Below are 24,443 nucleotides of genomic sequence, written 5' to 3'. Positions count from 1 at the left end.
TAGTAAAATAAATAGATAAATCTAACATTATAATTCGAAATTATTTACGTAAAATGAAATGCATTTTGGTATAATCTATAGGCAGATGAAAAGTATCACAAAACATAGTCCACGAAACAATATCTACTAGGATTAACCAATACTCTCTCTCTCTCTTTCTTTTGTATAATGCAGGACAAAGATAGACATCACACATGCCCTAAAAAAATAATCTATGCCTACACATACAAGGTAACATTAACAAGGAAACCTGACTTGGAAGAAAAAGATAAAAAAATATAGCTGTCTCTCTTACACACGTTGACATAAATACTCGTAAGACAGCGAAAACATTTCACTTCTGCTCAAAAAGACACGAAGAGCTTGAAACTTTGAAAATATGGTCTAATATCCAACAAAGATACATTTATAGTCTGTAATAAATTATACATATTCTGGTGAATGTAAAACGAACCGCCTGTTTTCAATTCTGTCGCAATATTCTTCCTTGGAATGTACTCATAAAAGATATAACACATAATTAAGAGACTAGCTAGGCCTATCAGTTTAGAGACTATTTCAAAAGTCACGCCACACAAGCAAAACTATAAAAAGTATCACGTTATTAAGACGTATCATGATATATTATTATAGAGAAATTTCATAGAAATCAATCATTATTGTATGCCGTACCGTCGACTCGGTAATATGACGTTAATCAATTGTTTTGAAATGAAAAAAATATATTTTTTCAACAATTCTTTCATCCTGTTCGTGGATCAAACGCAACTAGGGGTTAGATGAGGTCATCAGCTGCAAAAAAATTGTTCTACAGGAGGTCATTAAACCTGACCCCTGTAGTGTTATTATTTATTTTGCGTTTTTAAAAGAAAATTTTCTTTTTTTACTAATTCTCATTAAGATTCTAAGAAAATAAATTCGTGGGATCCGAACCAAACTTTTTGGAAAAGTATGTTTTTTAACAGTGTGGTCCGAAGTAAAAAAGAAGTTATGATTTGAGAAATTTTCAATTCGTAAAACTTAATATTATCTTCAATACACCCAATAAACAACCATAAATATTATGTCTAACGCAAGGTCTCATCAGTACCAATCTAGTGAATAGTATAAAAAAGGTACAGGCTGTAAATTTTTAGTTTTTTTTAGAATTAGTCAAAAAAGTCACTTTTCTTATGAAAACGCAAAATAAATTAGAACTCTGCAGGGGTCGAGTTTAAGGACCTCATGTAGAACAATTTTTTGCAGCTAATGACCCCATGTTGCGTTTGATCCACGAATTTTCAGCCACCCTGTATATGTATTTCCATAATGTGCCTTTTGTTGAGGTCGTTTTAAAAATGTAGTAAATGTTTACGTCGATACAATAACCTGTAAATATAGCAAACGATTGAACTTTCTATACAGTATAAATAATAAATATCGTTAACGGACTAAAACTGAACCGACAATAACTTTATAAAAATTCATCAAAAATGAATACAAAATTACATTTTGTAATTGTAATGACTGTCATATAATTGTGAACTACTTTTACAAAACTCAGTTTTTGTATTCCAATTTAACTGTTACGACTATGATAAATTTAAAGTGTTAATGTCAATTTAAAAATATAATGAAATACTTGACGAATAAAGAAATAATGTTACATAATGTTAAATAACAAATACAACAAACGGTACAATGAAATTAAAAGTCTGAATGAATATAATTACATAATTTAATACATATTAAAGTACTTAAATAATGAATGATTTAAATAAAACTAGTAAATGTTCAATTTGTCTCTTTCTTACGTTAACACAATTTGACAGAAAGAGATGAAAGTAGTTTTAAAGTGTTGCATGATTTAGTTTTATAAGGTTCTATTAAAACATACTTCTAGAAAAGTTTAGTAACTTTTTAATCTGGTATAAAATATATTAAATTTATTTTCAAACTATATGTCAATCAAATGGTTCGATATTTTTTTAAATTTTAAACCTAAGAAAAAAAATATTACCTAAATCAATAAATATTAGACTCGCTGAATTTCGAAAAGCTTGACGTCCGTGTCGTACCAGATTGGTGGGTCAACATTCCTGAAAAAAATATTAAAAAGTTTACAACCCATTTGACAGAAACTTGTGAAGTACTTTCGTCTCTATCTGTCAAATTGTGTTTACACTGCTAGAAAGAGACAGAAATATTTTGGTTAAAACTGTTTTTTTTTAAATCATAAAATATTGAAATATAAACCTAAAATCAATATACCAACGTCAAATACATGTCAGTTAAAAATGCGTAGATAAACTAAAAAACTACTAAAGCGATTTCTTGACTTTCGAAGAAATTAGACAAACAAACACACATAATTCACACATGCTCAGAAACCCAAATAAATACACAATAATTGTGCAATTTTAACAACAGCTCACTAATAACTTTTTAAAGTCGGTTAAAACACACACATATGTAGTAAAAAAAATTACCTGATATATATCACACCCCACATATAAGTGCGGAACCATGCAGCCGTTCCAGCATTAGGCTGGTACTTCCGGATAAGAATCGGGTGTGGTACCGGTAGGAGACCCACTAACGTCCCATGCTGGAGGAACCGAAGGATTTCGGACTCATCAGTGAGACCCCTGTTAAAAATCGAAAAACTCTTCTGAACACGCTCTATGGTAAATGTAGAAAGAAGAAGGGAAGGGATTGGTCGTTCACGATTAGTATCGCTCTTCGTTGTATAAAGTCAAGTGGAAGGAGCTCGTACTAAGAAGCTCCTGCCTAGAGGTGAAGAATGAAGCATCGTCTCGCCTTGCTGATCACACCAAACTTCTTGGACTCACGAACGTCAACGGTTGGTGTTCTGATATCTGTATGGCGTACTAATTGTCTATGTATAGAGTAATTTCGCTAGGAAAAGTCCGTATCGCGTGATACGAAGCTACCTCCTTACTTGTCAATGCAGATCTTCTCCACCTGTGGGACCAGGACTTGCAGAAGTCTCATGATGGTCTGCAAGGGCAGCCTTCCTCGCCAACTCGATACCCACTCGCTGCTGGCCTTCCAGCCCTCTGGCTTATCGTTCACGCGGAGGCTATCCCGCTGCAAACATTTTTATATTAACAAACTATAGCCGGTAAAGTGCGATAAACGAGGAATTTTTAACATATTTGTCTTCATCATCAGTTCCATCACTTTTTTACAGCAAAAAGCTTATGATTCCGGAGATAAAGGTGACAAAAAAGATTTTTCGACTAATTCAGAATCAAAAATATATTATAAACCTTTTCAAAAACATTTTAAGGCCAGCAACGCACTAACATAATCATCATCCTCACATTTCATGTTTATCCAATTTTAAATTTTAAAAAAAATTCGGAAACCTCCTTCGAAGGTTATCACTACACCAAAGACACTCGCAATGCCTTAGGGGTTGCAAGTGCGTTATCGGCCATTTAAGAATTGGTACGCTCTTGTCTTAAAGGATCCTGAGTCAAGCTGGTTCGGATATACTTCAATGAACAGCTGGTTACAGATATTATAAAGTACGTTTTTGCACTTTACATAGATAAATAATGTTTATAAGGAACTCACATGGGTAACAGTCCGCGTGACATCCTCCCTGTCAGACTCGGTGTCAGTCCGATCCTCTCCATCTCCAGACCTTCGAGGCAATAACTGCTCACGCGCAGGTGGATGCGCAGATTCACGCTCTGTCATTGTTGCTATCGCTAAATATAAAAAAAAACATTTAATCTGTCATAACAATTATTTGTCTATTATGTCATAAATGAAAACATCGTATGATATATTTCGTTATCCTTAGTTATGTATAAGAAAAACGCAATTATACTAAATATATAGCCAAAGATGGAATACATAATATGTATATACGAAAAGGTTCAAAAAAGGTTTTTTCATTAATTATCTACATCTTTATAACAGTCATGGAAAAATACAAATAATTATTCTAAATAAAATTGTTGTACGTGAAGTCTTATTTTGTTTCGACCAATGGTGATTTGAAAATTTCAATTTTCCTTTCCATACGTGTTTAATTAATAAAAAAATACCTAAAACGTAACGAAATAGAAGTTTGGAAAAAATATTTAAGACAATTTTAGCAATTCTTCCTTCAAGAAAAGAGCGTACAAATTCTTAAAAGGCCGGCAACGCACTCGTGAGCCCTCTGGCATTGAGAGTGTCCATGGGCGGCGGTATCACATAACATCAGGTGTGCCTCCTGTCCGTTTGCCTCCCATTTTATATAAAAAAATCTATACGCCCTTGGTACGGCTGCTGTATGTCAAAAACGTTATGAATTTGACATACACGAATCATACTTAGCATCTCAAGTCTATATTCTCTTAAAGTTCCCGTACTTATTTTTAAAAAAATGTAAAATTACAACAAAAAGGACACTTCTATGTAGAAAAAAAGTAAATTCTCTTTTCGGGTCACCTGCAAGAAAGAGATCGCAGGACATGTGTGTTTGTTTACTTATTTAAAACCTTACCTGGTGTATCCGGTAGGGTGGGATTTAGGGTCCCAGGTTCAGCAGGCTGCGCCGGTCTAGAGCCTTCCATCGCAGGCTCCACAACTGACTCCACACTGCGGGATCTTAAGGGAAATCGTTTTTTTACATAAACACAAATTTTTGCATTACATAAATTACTGAATATTGTCTTTGTTTTAGGATAAATTAAACTTTTGAATGTTTTTTTTAAATTATACATTTCAAACGAATAGTTTATATGTCGTATTTGTTTTTATAAATAGATTTAATAAGTGATTCATTTCCGGTCTTGATTTCAGAACTGGCATTCAATCTAAATTTAGAAGCAATTGTTCTTTTACCTGGTCACCTACTTGCCTATTAGATTGACAATCACGAAATTTTAACTACTTATTTTATTTTTACCTGATGTTCATATATTTTAATTTAGTTTTAAATGAATAATGAATACCTTGGTAGGGCTTTGTCAGTATCTCTGGCGTTGGCGGCGGCCAATGACCTCGCGATGGAAGCGTGTTCGTGAGGTAAATTTGCTAAATTGTGAAATACCGCCCTCTTGCGGATTATCGTGTAGACTAGATTTGAATTTCCTGAAACCAATCAAATTAGTTATAGATATTCGATTTCAATACAAAGTGTTCAATTAATTAAAAATACACCTTTATGTCTGGGCCTCAGATTTCTGTATCTGTTTATTGCTAAAATAAAATTATAGACCGTCGCCGTCGACTTTTTGTCTAAGGGGCCGTTCAAGTATTACGTAAGCACCTTAAGGGGGAGGGGATCTTTGATTTTCCTTTTTAGTGATTCCGTCAACAGTAATTATTTACTTTTTTATACAACATACATTGTCTATGCCTGATAACGAAATGCATTTTCTAGGATTCCTACAATAAATAATACGTTTATGTACTATTATTTTTGAGAGCTTTGCTTACTTTTGCTGACAAAAATATCGTATGCTTAACAAATATAACTTATTTTTAGGCTCACCTAATGTTAAGTGATAACGCCCATGGACACTCAATGCAAGAGGGCTTGCGAGTGGTACGCTCTTTGCTTGGAGGACCCTAAGTCGAATTGGTTCGGAAACTTACCATCAAACTGATACTGTATCATGTTATTAAACATTTCGAGTAGAAAGAATACAAGGTGGTGGTTCTGGGGTTGAGAGAAGAGAAACCATGGCGTGCTGAATGCTTCTAGAAGATGCAGGAGCTTCGTTGATGCCACCATCGACAGGGTTTTGAGGTACGGCGACACTGGACAAATTATTTATAAATTAAATAAGATATTTGACAAGATTTAAAAAACTATTTTAGATTATTTTTGTTATTAATAATACAGTCAAAACCGTTTAGAACAACGTACCAATATTGACCAAAATCAAAGGTCCCGGCTGTTATGAATTCTATTATATATTCTATTATTATTATATATTTATATTATATATATTCTATTGAATTCTATGAATTAATTAATATTTATATCAATTTCTTTTTTTGGCAAAGACCTCGTCAATATCCCGCCATTCCTGTCCCCACTGTGCCACTCGTTCTTATCTATATCCTCTTTTACGTCTTTTGTATCTTGACACCAGTTTAGTACTTTCTTACTCCTTTATCGTGTTTCTCTTGCCATGTTTCCCGCCCTTCTAATTTTTGTTGTGACATTTGCTACCTTTGCTGTTCTTCTGAATGATGAATCCTTTCTCCCTAACACAAGTTGGCACACAGGTTTGACACACGTGTTAATATAACATAACATAATTCTGTTAATTGGCTTTAAAAATTCACTTAAAATATTTTATTACGTGGTAGTCATTCTAGAAACAAATAAACAAGAAATTTCTCTCGCTTAATCACGTGACCGAACCTATATCTAAAAATGAATTACGAACAATAGTTCCAAGCCAAGTCTTGACTTTTTGTATTGTATGACAATTGTATTTTTTTCGCCAAAGAGATTTCGCCAGCTTTATAAAGAACATTAACCAAAATCACTCGTAGATGAAATTTTATTTAAGTATGTGATGCTTGAATTAAAAATATTAATTTTTCACTGCTCCCAAATACCAACTTCTTCTTGTTAACCAAATTCAGCGAAGGGTTGTCAATCTCCAACGTATTACTGATCGTCTTGATCTCTCTCTCTCTACGCAGAGACGTCTCTTTGCGTTTCTGAAGAATTGTTTGGAATAATCCCTCACTATCTTTTGCGAACTAGCGAGCTGTGGAATCCTCTCCCAGTCGATGGAGGAGGAGAAGGAGGTCTTCCCTGATTCGAACCAAAACTATTCAAGGTATACTCCTCCCTCAAAGATCTATTATATAAAAGAATCCAAAAAAAATATGCTGGCCTAATGCGCGCTCTTAACACACGAAATTCAATTTTTTTAAACAAACAAAAGTTTACTCAATATACTATATAACAAACATACTATGTAATACGACAGTTGTCAAATTAATAAACGTGTCTTTTGAAGGTTAAGGCTGACTGAATTAATTTAATTTAATAACAGCAGCGCCTAACCTATGTGTCAGCCTACGAACTTTTCAGCTTTTATGAAGTTTTCATTATATTGCCCCAGAAGAAATTGAAGAGTTAGCTTGATAATCACCTTAAATTCTCGTCCTCCAAAACATATTATTTACAAGCATGCTACGTTATCGATCCGACTTTTTGTGTCACCTGTCGTATAAAAATGTATTTTTTACTCCATTAAGCTTTTATTGTTATTATTTTTTATTTATGGTTACGAGACTTATAATAAGGTTATGAACACCCTGTATGCCTGGTTATATTTTCAATAATTCATTGAGACGCTTCTTTAACTCCCACAGTGGTATAAATCAAAATTTAAACATTTTAATCCGTCAAATAATCATTAATAACTCACCATTAACAAGTATAGTCAAAAGACAGTCGAACAACGGCTGCAGCCTCTGGTGTCCCGTGGTCACCACCTTATGGAACACCACGACTAGGAGATCAGCGTGAGTGCCCGTAAACACCGGAATGTCCATTGGCACAGTGGCCGAGTAGGGCTTGTTCAAACGGACCCCAAAATTCCGTTCTCCGGATAAAAGGAGAAGTATGAATACACCAATGTGCATGAGTCCTACGCGAGCTGAAGAAAAAATATTTTATTTTTTAACCCATCACCACGGATATTCAATTCCCGGTGGCATAATTATTTCCTCCGGTAAAGTTGTCCAGTGTTAAACTCAAACTCAAAATAACTTTTTTCATATAGGTAACAAAGTACACTTATGAACGTCAACAGAAAAGATGTTAATAGATTCTAAATTTACATTTACTACCAGTTCGCAAGTCAAGGTAGACAAGAAGAAGTAAGTGGCGAAAAACTCTCCGCTACTCTTTTTAATCGCGAAGTTTTGAGTCACACAAATTGTTTGTCATAAAGGTCGCAGGTCAAGTAGTTTTTTTAATATATATTAGATCCTTACGTATGAAATTGGCGTTTTGTAAGGGAGTAACATAAATTCGAATATTTTTAAATATACTATATTTAATTAATCAAAGTATGAACCATTGTTTTACCTAATATATATATACGTCCCTTTATTGCCTGTCAGGCACGCGATCAGACAGACGGCGAGAAACAATGAATTACTTAGGTGTGCATGTGCCGCCGTGCCAGGGCGACGACTACTCTGGAAATATCCTCATGATATTTATGGGCGAGTCGGATCCTGCTGCCACAGGTCAAGTTACGAAAAGGTAACTTATCAAGTAGGCAAAAAACGCAAGGACTTCGGGGACAATGCAAGTGTAAATTGCATTCTTTATATTTATTTATTGACAATACGTTGCAAGAAATACATAATAAAACACACAATTAAGATAATTAGATAAAAAGGAGGATAATTTATCGATATAGGCTAATCGATTTCGAGCGATCCCTTCCAGACAACAATTAATCTATAAAAAATAATATTTGAGAACTGATAGTAATGTAAACAATATATATTTTTGAAGAGTGGCGGAGATTTTCTTGCCAGTTAGTTCTTCTTGTCTGCTCTACCTTGACTTGCGAACTTGTAGTAAATGTAAATTTAGAATCAATTTAACATAATTTAACAACTGATAGTAATGTAAAAAAATGTGGGCAAAGGGGCAGGAGACTCATATGATGTTAAGTGATACCGCCTCCCATGGACACTCTCAATGCCAGAGGGCTCGCGAGTGCGTTGCCGGCCTTTTAGTCGAATTGGTTCGGAAATACTTCACTGGGCAGCTGGTTCCAACAAGTGCCATAAAAATTGTATAAATTATTATGATTTCAATATATATTAAATATATACATACATTGATCAGCGCGTGAGTCATTCAGATGGTACAGTATCGGGACCAACACTTCCAAGACATCGCTACTCTTTAACACGTAGTACATGAATTTCTGGAACCAAATGTATATATGTGTTGAAGTTTACCACATCATACACAATACTATATCTAAGGTATATGTTACAAATTGTTTGAACTATATATGACAAATAAATGCATAAATATTAAAAGAAATAAAAAATACTAGAAGTTTTTGTTAAGCATATAAAAATAAAAATTTACCCGCACGCCATAATTATTTAATACAGATAATATATATTATTTACTATATTTTTATGAACAAGACTTTTTTTTAAATTTCAACTGACTTCAACAGGAACGTTAATTTGTAACGCTCTAATCCCCTGCCATAGTGTCCAGAGACATTTTATCTCACATTTTTTCAACTCACTAGTTCACGCACCGGCTGCATCAGTAATATTTTTATTTACAATATTCATGGGCGAGCCGGGGCGCAATTCCTCGCGAGACCTCCTTCCTCTTTCGGTATTGTTTGCCTCCTTTAAATATTTAATATTTTTTTCGCACAACCCTACCAGTCACGGTCTGTGCGGTTAAAAAAAGCTTGTAACGTATAGTTACATAGGTTATATAGGGTAGATAGTTATGTAGGTTAAAACTTGAGTAAATTTTACTAGAGTTATTTTAATATGAAAGATATTACCTTATTATAATCACACATCTTCCAGAACAACACCAACAATTCCTGATGCAGTGCTACCTTTTTACTCGAGTTCGGGAGATAGGTCTGCTGCAGAGGGTTATTGAGGAGACGGGTCACACCACGGAGTACCAGGGAGAAGTCTTCATCGCGATGGATCCGGGATAGATAGTTGATGAAGAGGTTGTCTGGAAGACTCTGAATAAACAATTTTTATCTGTAAAATCGCTTCCATAACTAAGATAATGCTTTATACAGATTCGATTACCGGCGAAACAATAATTATTTTTATCCTAATTAAAAAAGTCATAAAACCCAATTTGTTAACTTCGTGTCCCGTTGACTCCTGTATAATCCCGAGGTTTTGGGTTTCTACCCCATAAACACAAAATAAAACAAATTAAAATGAAATAAATATAAAAAGACCCAAGATTGAACATACTGTGAACTGTTGACTGACTGGTGCTGAGGCCTCGGCTTCGGTTAAAAAAACAACAATTACTTCGTTTATATTAACTCTTGTTAATCTCCTCAGTAAATAAATAATTCAATGGCGCTACGATCTTTTTAAGTCTAGGCCTCAGATTTCTGTATCAGTTTTAAGTCATTTGTCAATCTACTAGGCAAGTAGGTGATAAGCCTCCTTTGCTTGACACACGCCGTAGAGTTTATAAGGCAAAACCGGTTTCCTTCACCGTTCGAGCGAATGTTAAATGCACTGATAGAAAGAAAGTCCATCGGTGCACAGGAATCGAGCCTACGACCTCAAAGACGCTGAAGCCTAGGCCAGCACTGCTCTCCACATAATAAATATATTATTTAAATAATAATAATAAGTCTTTTTAACGCAGTCTGACTGACTCCCGTACGTCAAAAATGTATCAGAGTCTTAATTCAGACCAGAGGATCGTGTTGGAATCTCCCCCAAAGTATATTTCATAAGTCAGATTTATAGCCAATATTAAACTCACCTCATCCGAATCGTCGCTGACGACATTGCTTGTATCATGGTCTAATGTTACGATTAAAACTTGCAAAGCTACCTAAAACACATAAACAATACATAAATCAAAGTCGAGTCGAAATCGCGTGATGGGGTTAATATGTCATGTATTCCTTAAATACTGGCAATTAAAAAAAAGGAAATTTTTAGCAATCTGTGCCGTTCATAACTATTAAATTTGAACGTGTTGAAAAATGTTCTGTGCAATGGCGGCAAGTTAAGAAAAGATGGCGCATTTCTCCCAATTCCAAGTAAAACTTAAATTTTTGTACAAACAAAAAGTTAACCAAAAACTTTATTTTTTAAATTGTAATTGATTTATGTGACAGACATTCTACTAAATCATTTGTATTATTCAAATAATAATAATATGTGTACAATATTGATTGTACAAATCAAAATGACGAAATGTGGTCCAAAGACGAGCTTAAAGAAAAAACAGATTCAGAAACAGAAAAAAAAGCTAAAAATTATTTAAAATTAGTAAATTGACTATGTTCACTTATTTTACTTTTTATTTTAACATAAACAATAAACTCATCATAAAGCACCTAAAACAGATTTTCCTTTAAGAGTATTATGAATTTTATCAAAGTTTAATTTACAAGACGTACCTCAACAAGTGGTTCGAGGGTGTCAGCGAACAACAAATGGTTGTATGGCACACCCAAACCCACAGGGTCGTAAGAGCAGACCGTGTTCAGTAACGATGTGAATAGAGGCAAGGCATGACGGTTGTCTGGACTCGTTAGGTAGCTGAAAACAATCTTAATTCATTTCAAAAGAAATAGTGATAAACAACGTACCAATTAGGCTGGCGACGCACTTGGGAGTTCTTTAGTGTGTCCAAGGGAGTCAGTTTTACTTAACATCGGGTAAATAGTGAAATTTAAATGCAATGTATAGTTAAAATGAATATATTGAACGATATTTCTATTAACGTTTGGACAAAACGTAAATGTAAAATCGAAAACGAGGTAACTTTTGCTTATTAAAAAGAAGCAGTTTCTTCAGAAAAAGTTTCTTTCAGAACTATAGACATTGTTGATGGTAAAACAAAAAGGCAATACAAAATGACTATATGACTTTATTCATAACCATGGTTACCATTATTAAAATGGAATGTGACTCACGCGATCCACTTATTATGATGAGTAGCAGCTTGTTGAGGGGGCCTATATATTGTTTCGCTAAAGCAAGTCAGTAATAGCCGCAATAGTTCTGTTCTATTGGCCTCGTGTTGGGCGCAATGAGCCGGACTTCGGGCAAATCCAACTCCGCCAGCCCAAATATACTCACAGCTGTCTAGAGACGATAATTCTTCAGCCCGTTCCTAATATAATAACGTTTATTCATGAATTATTATCATGAAATACATGATTAAGGTTCAAAGTGTAAATCTCTTTTAATTTAACGTAATGTAGTAATAATAAATATGGTTGATTAAATAATGAAAGTATAATTTTCTAAAACCCTGACAAAATTTCCAACAATTTCAAGCTACAAAGACATTGTTTAACCAAAGATGATGTAATCTAGATGAGAGTACTTTATAAGTAACTAACACATACATAAGACGTGGGCATAGGCCTGTTTCATCTGTCACTTCAACCAGGCATGTCACCTGATTAGGTAAAATGCTATAAAGCTATATTATTAAAATGGAATTTGATATAAAGCTACTTCTTAAATTGTATGTCAATGTCATATTAACAATTGTTTTATTGCATACAACAAGTCTATACAAATAGTATGAAATTCTTTTACATACTTTAAAATTTTAATACTTACTGGGCCAGACCTCTTCGAACTAGTCACAGTGAAGTCAGGACAAAAGAGGAGATCCTGTAATGAATTAATCATTTCCTCGTACATTGTAAAACATTTTAATCTTTTAATGTAATATACAATCATAACAATATATTCCATGAACAATTTAACAAGTTATTATTATGTAAATAAAATTACTGTGAATCACACTAACATCCTAATAGGTTTATGATAAGGTGCATTTTACAAAGAAATTAATTTTTATTGGATAAATGATGGGTTGTCTGATTGTTGTTACATCTCCATAAATCCAATAGCAGTCTTTTATTTACCAAAAATTATCTTGGTTCAAATCTATATTGAACATAAAACCTAATTGATGATCCATATTTTTGTTACAATTATTGATGTGGATATTATTATTAATCTTTACTTACACACATAGCATTAATAAGTGACTGTGCAAGGGGCACTGACTCATTTTCAGTAGCAGCTGGGAGTGAAGACCAAAAGAAGCTATGCCATTCAGGTTCTTCTAGCATATATGGCAGTACACGAGTAAGCAGTCTAGCACAGTTCAGAGCTAAAAATATATTAAAATCTGTTGAATCTCTGTACATAAATTACATTTCATTTTACTTTTTAAAAAACATGTGATAAGCAACATTTATTTTTAAAAAAACATATTTGCAATCCACTATTTACCAGTCTGTTGTTCTCGTTGTGTTCGACAACTGTTATCCACAATCTTAACCAATTTTTCCACGGCTTTGTAAACAAGGGTGGCAAGATTATTAGGTGATTCTTCGCGGAGGGCTCGGATCTCTGCTCCAGGTACCAAAGCAAAAACATCTTGCACATTGGTTACAGTTTCGGACCAAAATTGATCCCAGAAATTATCATCTGCTGCGTCAATAGGCTAGAATAATAATTAAAATCGATATATAGAAACTACGACACGCAAGATACATTTGTTTATCACATGTTTTTACTTGGTTTTTTGATGTTAGTTGCACTACCGCTTTCCGGAAGTTGAGTTTTGTGTCAGCATTACCCATTTTTTTACATAAATTTTCTATTTTCTATATGATTATCAACTTGAGTACATTTTCCACCTACGTCTACACAAAACAAACCAAATAGGAATTTCAAATTAAAAAATATAAACTTCAAACTGACGGTATTGACAGATTCTGTTTGACAATGACTGCAGATTTCTATGTAGGTAATCGAATTAACAGAAAATGTTTAATTTACGTAGGTTACGAAGATATTGCTATATCCTATGATTCTAGATTTCTGCTATATCCTATGGCAAGCTGCTATTGACATTTGTGTTGCTCTTAAATTCTCTTGTCTGTTAGAAAATATTGAGCCCGAAAATGGCTGCAGCAAGTCTTATTCGAAGTGCTTTTAGTGGATTATTGCGAAAATCCACCACAATTAAAACTCCGGTGGCGTGCCGGCTGTTCACAGTAGCTTTGCAACAAAAATATCACACGGTAAAAACTATCGCAAATCTATACAATACTTCTGACTTACAGAATGGGGTAAGTTCTTTATCTTTTGTGTGAGGCATTATGATTAATTTGAAATAAAGTTAAATGATACTCTTATCGTGTAAAACGCTTATATTAGGTATAAGCTTCTTAAGCAGCTCATAAAAATAACTATGGATTTATAACCTCTTTTCAATTATTGCATAACTTGTGCCTATAGAACTCCTGAAATGTTTAGGTATCACGTTCCCGTCAATATGCCACAGGGCCCGTGCGTAAGGTCACACCTCAGGACATAGCAGACCGAGTGATCAAAGTGTGCAAGGCTTACGACAAACTAACTAGTGTGCAGGTATCTATTTACATTTTTTTTCCACTTTGTTTCAGAAGCCGCAATTCGTGCGCAACTACAGCCATGGCCCTCCACTAACCATTGATATTATTAAAAGTAGAGTGCTTCTAGTTCTACAACTTTTTGATAAAGTTAATCCTGAGAAGGTAGATAATTCTGACTTTTCATTGAGCCTGCATTCTGTATACTAAATAAATATTAATTTAATAATGAGGCCTAGCTGATTGTCACTACACAACATTTTTTTTTAAACAATTGTTTTTAATAACATATTTTTCTCTTTTAGCTTTCCTTGGAATCACATTTTATTCAAGACTTAGGTCTTGATTCACTTGACCATGTAGAAGTTATTATGGCAATGGAAGACGAATTTGGCTTTGAAATCCCTGATGGAGATGCGGAGAGACTCCTAAAACCTAAAGACATAGTTCAATATATTTGCGATAAAGAAGACATATTTGAATAAATTTTTAGATCTTGAAATTTTGATTTGGTCTACAATTCAGCATAGTACCTAGATTTGTTTTAATTTTAAAAAAACAAGCACTGAATGTCTGAACATCAAGAGATGTAAAAATGTACATTGTTTATATTTCATTATATGCCTGTTAGAGTAGATCATTGGCCTTTTTATTTATGAATAATTATAATAACCTGGCACACAAGTGAATTATATATTAATATTTCATCATTTAAAAAAATATGTGTGAATCTTGGAAAATACAGCTCCATTTGTTAGTAATAAATTGAATATTTTAACTTCATTATCATCACACCACTCATTTTACATACAGTATGTACAACACAGATTTGCCATAATCCATGAAGCCAATTTGTGTTTGTACTGAGAATCAAAGGACCCAGTCTTCAGAACAGTAAAATACACATAGTGCATTACCAAAAACACTTAAGTGGTTTTAACTGCTATAGGACTAAGTAACTGGGTTTCAGGTTGGCATTAGAATTTGCAATAGCTAAAATAATGAGATTATTGTATTAGTTATTTCTTTTATTTTACAACTTTACTGATAAACTGACAGTAAACAACTTCATTAAAAAAAGAAACTTTTAAGCATATGAAAACATTTATGTATAGAGTAAGCTCGCTTCGCCACTCTTCATACAATAACTAAATAACAAAATCTATACAAGTACAATCTATACAAATTATTTACATGACTGCAATCAGCCTCATTCATAAATACTGAATCTCTCAAACTAAATAAACATTCTGATACTGAAACATACAAAATAAATTATCCATTTAAATAAATTATATAGGATATTTTTAGTTTTAGATGTTAATGGAATGCTTCAGGATGTAAAATGGCCAAATACTCAAAAAGTCTGATAGGAATTAGACATATCTACATAACATAGGTTATGGGTATAACAAAAATTTTGTTAGTGTAAATTATTACCAGCAATCTTATATTGTTTTGTTCTTAATTTAGCATATTTTAATGAGGTATAAAATAACCCAGCGAATTTTAAAATGTTGTTACAGCAGATATGTCAGAGATCAAAATGTGTAGCTCACACTCATAGTCTACACAATCGTTAAATGTTTTAGTGAATTAGACTTTGTACTTGTTAAAGTATGAGGCAAATAATTGGTAGATCCCACTTTTTGAGTAAAAAAATATTATTACAATCACAATTTTAAAAAATACCGATCACATTTGACACCTGTCAGGCTTAGCTTCAGTGACATAACCTGCTCAATACATTAATTTAAGCAAACAAATCAATACAGACATTTATATGTGAATCAAATTCAGTTATGAAAATGAAATAGCCCCTATAATATTTCTAATTATTATATTTTAAGTCTTAGAAAAAAAATTGAAAAATTCTATTTTTTGCGTAACATCCCGTGTTTTAAATAAAAAGGATTCACTGTAACATTGCAACAATGTTCAGATCTCTTTAGAATGAATGGTACTAGTAATAATGGTTAATTAGTGGAAATCATAAAATTACCTTCTATTGTCACAATTAAAATATGTAATCAGAGTAGAGTTAGTATAAAGTTAAGCAATTGTGCAGTACTAACTTGCAATTTATAGTACAAAAAAGTATAATGCCTGACATTACAAGGTTGCCTTGTTAAATAAATTTTGATGAGGTGTAAAATGTGACCCATTTTTTTGTTTTACCAATCAATTGCATCACACTTGTTCAAGAATGAAATGGTTTGAAACATCTAAAACACAATTGTCCTTGTCTTTAGAGTTTAGCCCAATCTAGTTTGCAGATAATGCTATCTCAGCTTGCTCGATCGGACTCTACCAGCAGATCTTAGTCTTCGAGTTGCATTTGGGTCAACCCTTGCTACTCTTACAACAGGCAGCCAATCACACAAGCCCTGTAATGCACGCGTTTTTCTCTTAATTTCTACTTTCTCCTCACTATCTGATGATGTTCTTTTTTCAGAATTTGGTGATAGGCCATCTTTATTTTCATGTATACTTTTGTCATTTTCTAATACACTGTTATCATTAGACCTATTATCAATATCCATAGGACATGGTAACTCAAGCTCATCTATCTTAGTTTCCTTTACATTTTCTTCACTTTCAGACTTATTTTCATCAGCTTCACTGAGAGTTTCGAGGTCTACTGAGGAACGGTCCAAACTGTCAACTTTGTCATCAATGCTGCTATTTCTAGAGGATTTCTTTTTATTTTTCTTTGAAGGCCAGCCGGTTCTGTTCTTTTTCTTAAATTTGCCCCGTCTTTCTCTGGTTTTTACTGTATCCTGTTTTATTTCATTACTAATAAGATCACATTTTTCACATTCAGATACTAAACTAGAGAAGTCTGGAATTTCTTTTGATGTAATCACAGAGATGTCATTCTCCATAACATCTTCCGAGACATCATAATCGGATTCATCTTCAAAAACCTCAGATAAAAATTGTTGCAGTCTTTCTGAAGTTTCTTGAGTTTCAGTAAGAACAGGTTCAGGTTTAGAGAGTGTTTCACTTAATGTATCTTCAGAAGCTGTAGATTTAGCATCATCTACATTTTTGCTGCGATGTAACAAACCAGCAGAGCCTAAAATAGCTAATGTTGAAGCATGTTCTCTAGGTGATTTGCGTGGATGGCTCTCCATAGCCAATATAGCTGCTGTTCGTTTTCTCATTCTTTGCTTCTTCATACCTCTAGTCCCATAAGCACGCGAGGGTCCAGGTTTTTCTTTTCCTTCTCTTTTTACCAAGTCACTCAAGGGACAGCAATTTGGTTTAAGTGGTGGTAACTGACCAATTTCATAGGGTAACTTTGGCGATTTTGAATAAAGTGCTGCAAAGAAATAAATAAAATTAATATTTATTTTGGAGTCTCATAGAAACTAGATTTAAAAGAAATATAAGTTTTGTAGCAGCCTAATTACAGTATAATAGATAACTTAATCCAACAACACATACTAACAATCATTTGATTTTAATTAATACATAATGAAACTATTCCCTTTGTTATTATGACTGGTTATTTTATAATGAAAACTGAATGTGAAGCCATCATCAGTTCGAAGAATCAAATGTATTGAACAGTGTAAAACCTCTTTATGCATCTGATTACAATTCCAACAGAATGGAATATTAGTAGTCTTTACTAGTTATATAAAACTCATAATTACCAAAAAACTGAGGCACATTCTTAGCAACAACCTTGTCCTGATCTTGCCGCTTAAAAGTACTAAACCATGGCTCACTGTGGGGTACAGATTCAAATGCAAACTCAAGCTGTTCCACTGCTGGTGTATATTTTAATCTACCATCTTCCCATTTCATACACCTCTCTACTGGTTCCTCTCGTAAAGGACTTACTTCTGGCTCAACAGCCGGCTCAGGTTGTGGAGGTGGTTCTGGTTCTAATGGAGTTTCTATTTTAATCGGTGGTGGATCTGGTTCTTGGGGTTCCGGTGGTTTACTAGGTGGCTGTCGCACATATTTCCGTCTCCCTCGTTTTACAACTGGAGGCCCACGTCGTTTTTTTCTATTATCCTCGGGCCATATATCTTCCTCTGAAGATTCTTCCTTTAATGCCACAGGTCTTGCTAATCTCTGCCTCTCAGGAGGTGGTTGTTGGGGTGAGGTCTTCTTTCTAGTCTTTGCTGGAACCACAGGCTCTTCATCTGATGAAGTGGAACTGGTTGAACTGGCTCTTTTAGGAAACATAAACTGTTCTGCTTCATCACTTAGTACTGATAATTCAGACCGGCGCACTTTCCTAATTTTTACCACCAATGGCTTTGTTCCATTGCAGGGTGGTACTTCTCTTTTCTTTGTGAAACCTCCACTTGATCTTAACTTAGTGCTTACTCCAACAACTTTATAGTACTGTCGATCTTCAGATTGGGTGGATTCACTAGTTTTCTTACTACATCTTGTATTACGTTTCTTTTCTTCTTCAAGACCACCATTTCGTTTTGGGCTTACATTACCATTGACTGTGTCTGGTGATTGTGACCTTTTTGATCGCCTATTCTTTGGTTCTGCTTCACCATTACATAATTTTCTCAGGGATCTTCTTTCACCATTTACTGGTGTTGCTTTGTCTAGAAAAGTATTGACATCTGTTCCTGATGTAATAAGTGAGTCTAAGGATAAGAAATTGGCATGATCCCTCACAAAGGCCAAGTGATGTGGAGATCTTCTATGTAGGGTAGCATCAGCATAGTCCACATTACACATTTCACAATAGCCACCCTTTTCCTCTTTTATTTCTCTTTCTTTGATACGAGGTCTGCTTTTTCTTGTCATTCTGAAATATTTAAGTTACAGATAAAGAGAAAATAACCATATAATATGGTTGATTATATTGATGAAATAAAATAAATTATCAAATTGCTTAACATACTTTGAACCAATATTGTTGTTGGTGGGAATTTCGACAATATTTTCAGGCAACTTTTTCTTTTCCTTTGCAGGATCTGGTTCTAGTGAGATTTGAGGCCACTCATCGAATTCCTTGTATACAGGTCTGTACAAACTGAAAAAAAAACGAAATTATTTTAATTACATTATTACCAATAAAAAGTTTAATTATATAATAGCGGTCCATACTTGTCCAAAAATTCAATCTTGATAAAATGTTTACTGAAGTAGTTGATGTGTGCTTTACGTTGAGTGAAGAATGTATCATATAGTTTATCCAATAGATTTATAGCCTGAAAGATGATAAATATATTGTAAGGATATATAATTATTATAAAGATATAGTATCATCCCTTACCCATACACAATTCTCAAGTGAATCTATACCTAGCAAGATATAAGGTTCTTCTGAGCAGAACAATTTTTACGAGATGCTATCTTACAACAACTCTGGGTAAGCAATGATAACCAGTATAAATAATAATAGGAACTTAGCTAGAAAAGAAGAGTATCATATCACATGCAATATTAAGTGAACTTTTGTAAGATAATAAAGTAAGAAACCTTTGCCATTAATATAGAATATTATTATTATTAAGGACAACATGTACATTCTGTGATCTTAAAACAAAATATTGTCAATAAAAAGCTTAACAAGAATATGACTGATCAAACAATACATACACAAGAACTTCTTTTGACTATAGTTTATAAGTGACAGTAATAAATCAGTGAAGTAGTTGATCAGAAAAACAGACTACTTTATGGACATATAATATTGGTCACCGCAAAGCTAATACATTTTCATATTCACCTTCTGCACTGTTAGTTCTATGTAGTTATGGTTCACTGGTTTAGGTGGCGAATGTGCACGCAGTCTCTCAAGCATCGCATCGACGCGAGCACGGCCCTCACGCCGCGGCCATCTCGATGCGGCAGTGCTTTTTTTGTGGTCCAATATTACATGTGTCACACGAGGAGTCAGAAATACTTCCTGATGCTGTATTAAAAAAGGGAACAGCTTATTGTTATATATCAGTTATATACAGCATATTGTGATCCCTCTGTACTGTGCTGTAGAAAGTTATCCTGCACCACACATGCAAGCCTCCCGACAGTTCCAGTGTCCATGAGCAGCAGTATCACTTAACATCCAATGAGCCTCCTATGCATTTGCCATCTGTTCTATATAAAAAAAATGTAATAGTATGTCTAAACAATATGTACATTATATTTTTGTAAGTCTATAATAAATACTACTTGTGTTGATATTGTATTGTTAATTTGTATATCTTTATTAAAAATTCACATTATTTTTATTATTGTTCTAACTGTGTTGATATAGGAATTTTAAATTTGTTTACCTGTATTATAAATTACTGTATACACATTATTTTTATACTTAGTTTAATAGTGGTAATATTTTATGTTAAGAGCTAAATATTATTTACCTACATGCGGTAGGTATTCTGAGTAGGTAAAATCATCAGAATGCCAATTTGCTTGGTTATATATTTTTTGTAGGTAGGTAAAATGATAGGTTGCAATTTGCAAAAACTTAGGCTGATAGCTAGGATATAGCTGACGCCGGTTTTTTATCACAAGGTGAGTTGATCAAAACAATACGCGAATTACGTGTCGTGGACTCGTGGCGCTTAAGTGGCCGATTATTTCTAAGCCATACCAGTCCGCACGCACTCTTAGGAGTTTTCCTTGAAATGCAAAGCGAATTTGACGCCAAAGCAAAGCTACGTGAAATGAGAATCGCGCCAAACGTCCCGCGCAAAAAATAACAAAATATCTTTGCCACGCCAATCTCATCCTTGTCAAAACAATATAAGAACTAAATCGTCTTGAAGTGATAAAGTAATATCAACTGTCAAAAATTAAGTATACACACGCGTTAGCCAAAGAAAACTACATTTCAAACAGCTTTTATATGAATATGTTGCAAAGTAGCTCGGCATGATCGAGCGCGACGCGCGGCCTCGGCCCGTTGCATTTCTGCAACAGCCGCTTAAACGCGTCCATACAAAAGATGACCTAAAATCGAACGTAAGGTACGCGCGCGTAACTAGCCGCTAAAGCACCTCTATTTACAATTAATTTCTGACCAGATCTAATTGATATAAAATGTAAAATCGTATATACAGTTAATTAAGGCGGCGTATACTCACACAAAAGTCGCCCGCGAGGCCCCCGCGCTCCGCTTATCACAAAAATAAGTAACTATATACCAATCACTGAGACAGGACACTTCGTCACAGCTTGAATTACATAAATTCACAACACACAGACGAAACATTCATCTCACTAAATGTTTTTTACATTCCTTGATGTATCAATTTAAGTTATAAATACTTTTAAGTTTTATTTATCTTCATTTTTGGAGTAGAAACGAAAAAGTAATAACAAACACAAATCTGTCATACAAGATGGAGATTATGTGCTGTAGTTTTCATTTAGATCGCTTGTGGCGCTGCCGTACTAGTACGCTTTGGAAAGGGAATAGCATTCTATTGGCTTATTTATAAATACGTTCCGTTACCCGAATAACACATTAATAAATGTACGACTGTTTCGTGAAAATAAATCTGTGTTCAATTTTTCTTTGGCAAAAATTTGCTTCGGTGATATACATTACAAATACTAATATATAAATAAAAATAAGGTTGTAGAAATATATAAAAGCAACGAAATTCCTTTGCAATATTTTAAAAAAGAAACGTTTTTAACGATACCAACTTACATATTGCAGAGATCACTTGCTACATAGAAACAAATAACGACGTTCCTAATTATTCGCATAATACGTAATTATAAATCTCTACGTATAACCAAATTCAATAGATTCACAATATTTCGTTGAAAATTTTAAACACAAGTAAAAGCATATTATTATGGCGGGAAAAAACATTTTACTATTACTTACTAAACCCATATCCTGTAATCTGCGGGAGAGTGATCGACACATAGCCGATTCTTGTATATCCAGATAAAAACAGAAGTTATTTCTAACTGTAACAATAAGGAAACCTTTTAATCTTGTTTTTCTGACGGAAAATATCATGATGAGACACGGCTTTACGCACTTTTGTTATACTTTTCTTGAAGCAGCGCCGTCGAAACCATCGTGTTATTGTATAATAATTTTGTCACTTAACGAATACGTTGACTACTCCTAGGTTGCCAAATTTACGACATTCTCCACTTGTAAGACATACTTAAGTTTCCATTAGATTGTAAATCTAATTGACCAGAATATTAAGTGAGATTTAAACCACATTTATTTCAATTTGACCCTTGTTTCTACGACCCCTGAAAATTGATATCTGTTTGAAACGTCAGTGCCAGCTGTTGTGTTATACATTCTGACAGATACTCAATGATCTACGACAGACAATCAATAAGAAAATCGATATCTATTTTAATAATAAATAATTATAATATTACTATGCTTAATAACGCATATTAATACTATAATAGTAGAAAAGCCGTAATTATATTTTCGTGCGTTATTTTAATTTAAAGAATTTCAAAGTGATTTTTTTAGTTTTAATGCAAGATTCACAATAGAAAAATGAAACCATAGACCAGAAAAACGAATAAAATGTGTAAGATATCTAGCTTTTTATAAAAGGCTTGTTGTTTGATGTATTTAGGTTTTCTTGTTAGTTACAGTAAATAAGATGAAAACAAAAAAAATCAGTTACATAAATAACAGTTTATGAAACGTTACTGAAACCCGGTTCAACGAGATAATACATACGCGGACTATTGATTACTCGTTCAATGCTAGCCTATATACTTATAGGTAGGCTTGCGGACTGCTGACGCACAAAATGCATATACCTAAAATGATAACGTATGTATCGTTTATCCACTATTGAATTTAAATGACCCATATTCCCGAAAGATAAAATTTGGGTCAATCTATAAGCGTTTAAAATCTTTAACATTTTATAGACATAAATTGTTTGAATTGCAAGATTTTACCCGCCTTTTAAATTTTTTTTAGTAGCGGAACCGATTTCATTTTACTATTTTTTTGTTTTTGTCTACACGACGGCCTAATTCTTACGGAAGTCAGACAATTACGTAGTCGGTCCCAAAATTCTGTCAAAATGGAAATAATGATTTAAAAAAAGCACTGATTAGTTTTTAATGAGTGATATATCAATTTATAGTACATTAATTAAAGAATAGAATAAATAAATAGCGGCGCTTAAGGGCCTGTATTATTTTTAATACAGGCCCTTAAGCACCGCGGCCAGTCGTCTCATACAGCACGCATGCTGCGATAGACGACGGTGCTCCATATTCATGTCGATTTCAGTGACTGCTTTGTTTAAAGATGACTATAGGCTCTCCAAATTTTGTATGGGATTTTCTTCTCTAAGACTTTTTTTATAATCCAAAGGATTAAGGTCCGGACTGACGGAGTGGTCACTCAATAAGTGCCCACTCTTTTTTTTTTGTATGTTCGTAAACCAGATACGTAGATCTTCATTCAAAATCTTTTTTACTGTTTTCCTACGACGCGCATCTGCAAAGCCATCAACTTCTGTTTTCGGACAGGATTTCTTGTTTTCCGGGCCTTGATAGCTTTGATTATTGCTGGTGTTCTTGCGGAGCGTGGCCGGCCAGTTCTTTTCTTGTCGTCAATACTGGAGACTTCATTGTACCTATCAATAGGTACACAAAACTAAGCGTAATATTCAAATTTTTGAACAACTTGAAAATGGTACTCGGTGAGTTCCCACAGCGGTGCAACGCAATAAAAGCTATTCGGTTTTCTTTTAATCTGTACTCCATCGTGAAAAATTACGGAAAGTGATTTCTTTTTGTTAAAACAATCGTTAAACATAATATATATATTTTGTATATTATGGCAATAGTTTCAACTTTATGCCAGTTTTTAATGAAAGGTTTGAAAACTACACATGAGAACATATTACACTTAATATCATTATCGATTATGGAAGAAGATAATACATCGGAAACGGAACATGTAGTAATAGTCAAACGATCAAAAATAGAATGCAATATTATTTAATTTTTAAATTTAATAATTTTTTTATAAGATCATGTTCGAAATTTAAAAATAATGTGCCAGTGATAGAACTTTGGGACCAACTACGTAGAGTACTCAAATGATAAACAATAAAGATTACTTCCTATTTTCAATGGGCAGCATTATATATATAATTCCATTTTTGTAAACTTATCTAATAATTCTTGTATTTGAATCTGTTTTTATTGTAGAACGCGAATTTGGGATATTGCTATTATATAAAAAAAAAAACTTAAACAGTTTTGATGACCAGGATTCAAACGGTAAATGAAAAGGGCTAATTAGGGACAAATTAAAACATCTCATTCCTTAACATATACTTATAT

The 24,443-nt window shown here is 33.6% G+C and overlaps 3 protein-coding genes across 6 annotated transcripts; 1 reads left to right on the top strand and 2 right to left on the bottom strand.

Annotated features, from left to right (window-relative positions):
- LOC123709938 (protein HID1) lies at positions 1-13,446 on the bottom strand. Of its 2 annotated transcripts, XM_045661566.1 has the most exons (18): positions 13,302-13,446; positions 13,015-13,228; positions 12,747-12,892; positions 12,331-12,384; positions 11,673-11,872; positions 11,154-11,295; positions 10,508-10,579; positions 9,540-9,734; positions 8,837-8,927; positions 7,404-7,634; positions 5,602-5,766; positions 4,956-5,094; positions 4,505-4,608; positions 3,583-3,719; positions 2,942-3,090; positions 2,469-2,627; positions 2,000-2,078; positions 1-1,368 (listed from the first exon to the last, which is right to left on the bottom strand). In XM_045661566.1, exons 1-17 carry the CDS (start codon positions 13,365-13,367, stop codon positions 2,015-2,017), a joined length of 2,328 nt encoding a protein of 775 aa, XP_045517522.1. In that variant the 5' UTR covers positions 13,368-13,446; the 3' UTR covers positions 1-1,368; positions 2,000-2,014. The 2 variants fall into 2 exon arrangements, with proteins under 2 accessions (XP_045517522.1, XP_045517521.1); XM_045661565.1 differs by lacking the exon at positions 1-1,368 and having other exon boundaries at positions 1,699-2,078.
- A 193-nt stretch (positions 13,447-13,639) lies between these two features.
- Positions 13,640-14,778, top strand: LOC123709657 (acyl carrier protein, mitochondrial). Of its 2 annotated transcripts, none has more exons than XM_045661134.1 (3): positions 13,640-13,859; positions 14,196-14,306; positions 14,447-14,778. In XM_045661134.1, the coding sequence occupies exons 1-3, from the start codon at positions 13,692-13,694 to the stop codon at positions 14,624-14,626; spliced, it is 459 nt and encodes a 152-aa protein (XP_045517090.1). In that variant the 5' UTR covers positions 13,640-13,691; the 3' UTR covers positions 14,627-14,778. The 2 variants fall into 2 exon arrangements, with proteins under 2 accessions (XP_045517090.1, XP_045517089.1); XM_045661133.1 differs by lacking the exon at positions 14,196-14,306 and adding an exon at positions 14,047-14,160 and having other exon boundaries at positions 13,643-13,859.
- A 413-nt stretch (positions 14,779-15,191) lies between these two features.
- Positions 15,192-22,365, bottom strand: LOC123709735 (protein chiffon-like). Of its 2 annotated transcripts, XM_045661260.1 has the most exons (7): positions 22,136-22,365; positions 21,976-22,061; positions 19,858-20,043; positions 19,233-19,336; positions 19,027-19,158; positions 17,804-18,930; positions 15,192-17,466 (listed from the first exon to the last, which is right to left on the bottom strand). In XM_045661260.1, the coding sequence occupies exons 1-7, from the start codon at positions 22,173-22,175 to the stop codon at positions 16,424-16,426; spliced, it is 2,718 nt and encodes a 905-aa protein (XP_045517216.1). In that variant the 5' UTR covers positions 22,176-22,365; the 3' UTR covers positions 15,192-16,423. The 2 variants fall into 2 exon arrangements, with proteins under 2 accessions (XP_045517216.1, XP_045517217.1); XM_045661261.1 differs by lacking the exons at positions 21,976-22,061; positions 22,136-22,365 and adding an exon at positions 21,221-21,642.
- Between the last annotated feature and the right edge of the window lie 2,078 nt (positions 22,366-24,443).

Source organism: Pieris brassicae, chromosome 5, assembly GCF_905147105.1.
Source record: "Pieris brassicae chromosome 5, ilPieBrab1.1, whole genome shotgun sequence".
In the NCBI taxonomy this organism is placed as follows: Eukaryota; Metazoa; Arthropoda; class Insecta; order Lepidoptera; family Pieridae; genus Pieris; species Pieris brassicae.
Note: the sequence above shows the minus strand (reverse complement) of the source record. Positions and strands in the feature narration are given on the sequence as shown.

Bases quoted from the DNA above. Each gene is read 5' to 3' on its own strand.
- LOC123709657 (XM_045661133.1), top strand. From the start codon at position 13,692: ATGGCTGCAGCAAGTCTTATTCGAAGTGCTTTTAGTGGATTATTGCGA. The intron at 13,860-14,046 runs GTAAGTTCTTTA...TGAAATGTTTAG, and splicing joins CTTCTGACTTACAGAATGGG to GTATCACGTTCCCGTCAATA. The intron at 14,161-14,446 runs GTATCTATTTAC...TTTCTCTTTTAG, and splicing joins ACAAACTAACTAGTGTGCAG to CTTTCCTTGGAATCACATTT.
- LOC123709938 (XM_045661566.1), bottom strand. From the start codon at position 13,367: ATGGGTAATGCTGACACAAAACTCAACTTCCGGAAAGCGGTAGTGCAA. The intron at 12,893-13,014 runs GTAAATAGTGGA...ATATATTTTTAG, and splicing joins ACAACGAGAACAACAGACTG to CTCTGAACTGTGCTAGACTG. The intron at 12,385-12,746 runs GTAAGTAAAGAT...AATTCATTACAG, and splicing joins CACTTATTAATGCTATGTGT to GATCTCCTCTTTTGTCCTGA.
- LOC123709735 (XM_045661260.1), bottom strand. From the start codon at position 22,175: ATGGTTTCGACGGCGCTGCTTCAAGAAAAGTATAACAAAA. The intron at 19,337-19,857 runs GTGAATATGAAA...ATCATCTTTCAG, and splicing joins TAGAACTAACAGTGCAGAAG to GCTATAAATCTATTGGATAA. The intron at 17,467-17,803 runs GTAATTATGAGT...ATTTCTTTGCAG, and splicing joins GAATGTGCCTCAGTTTTTTG to CACTTTATTCAAAATCGCCA.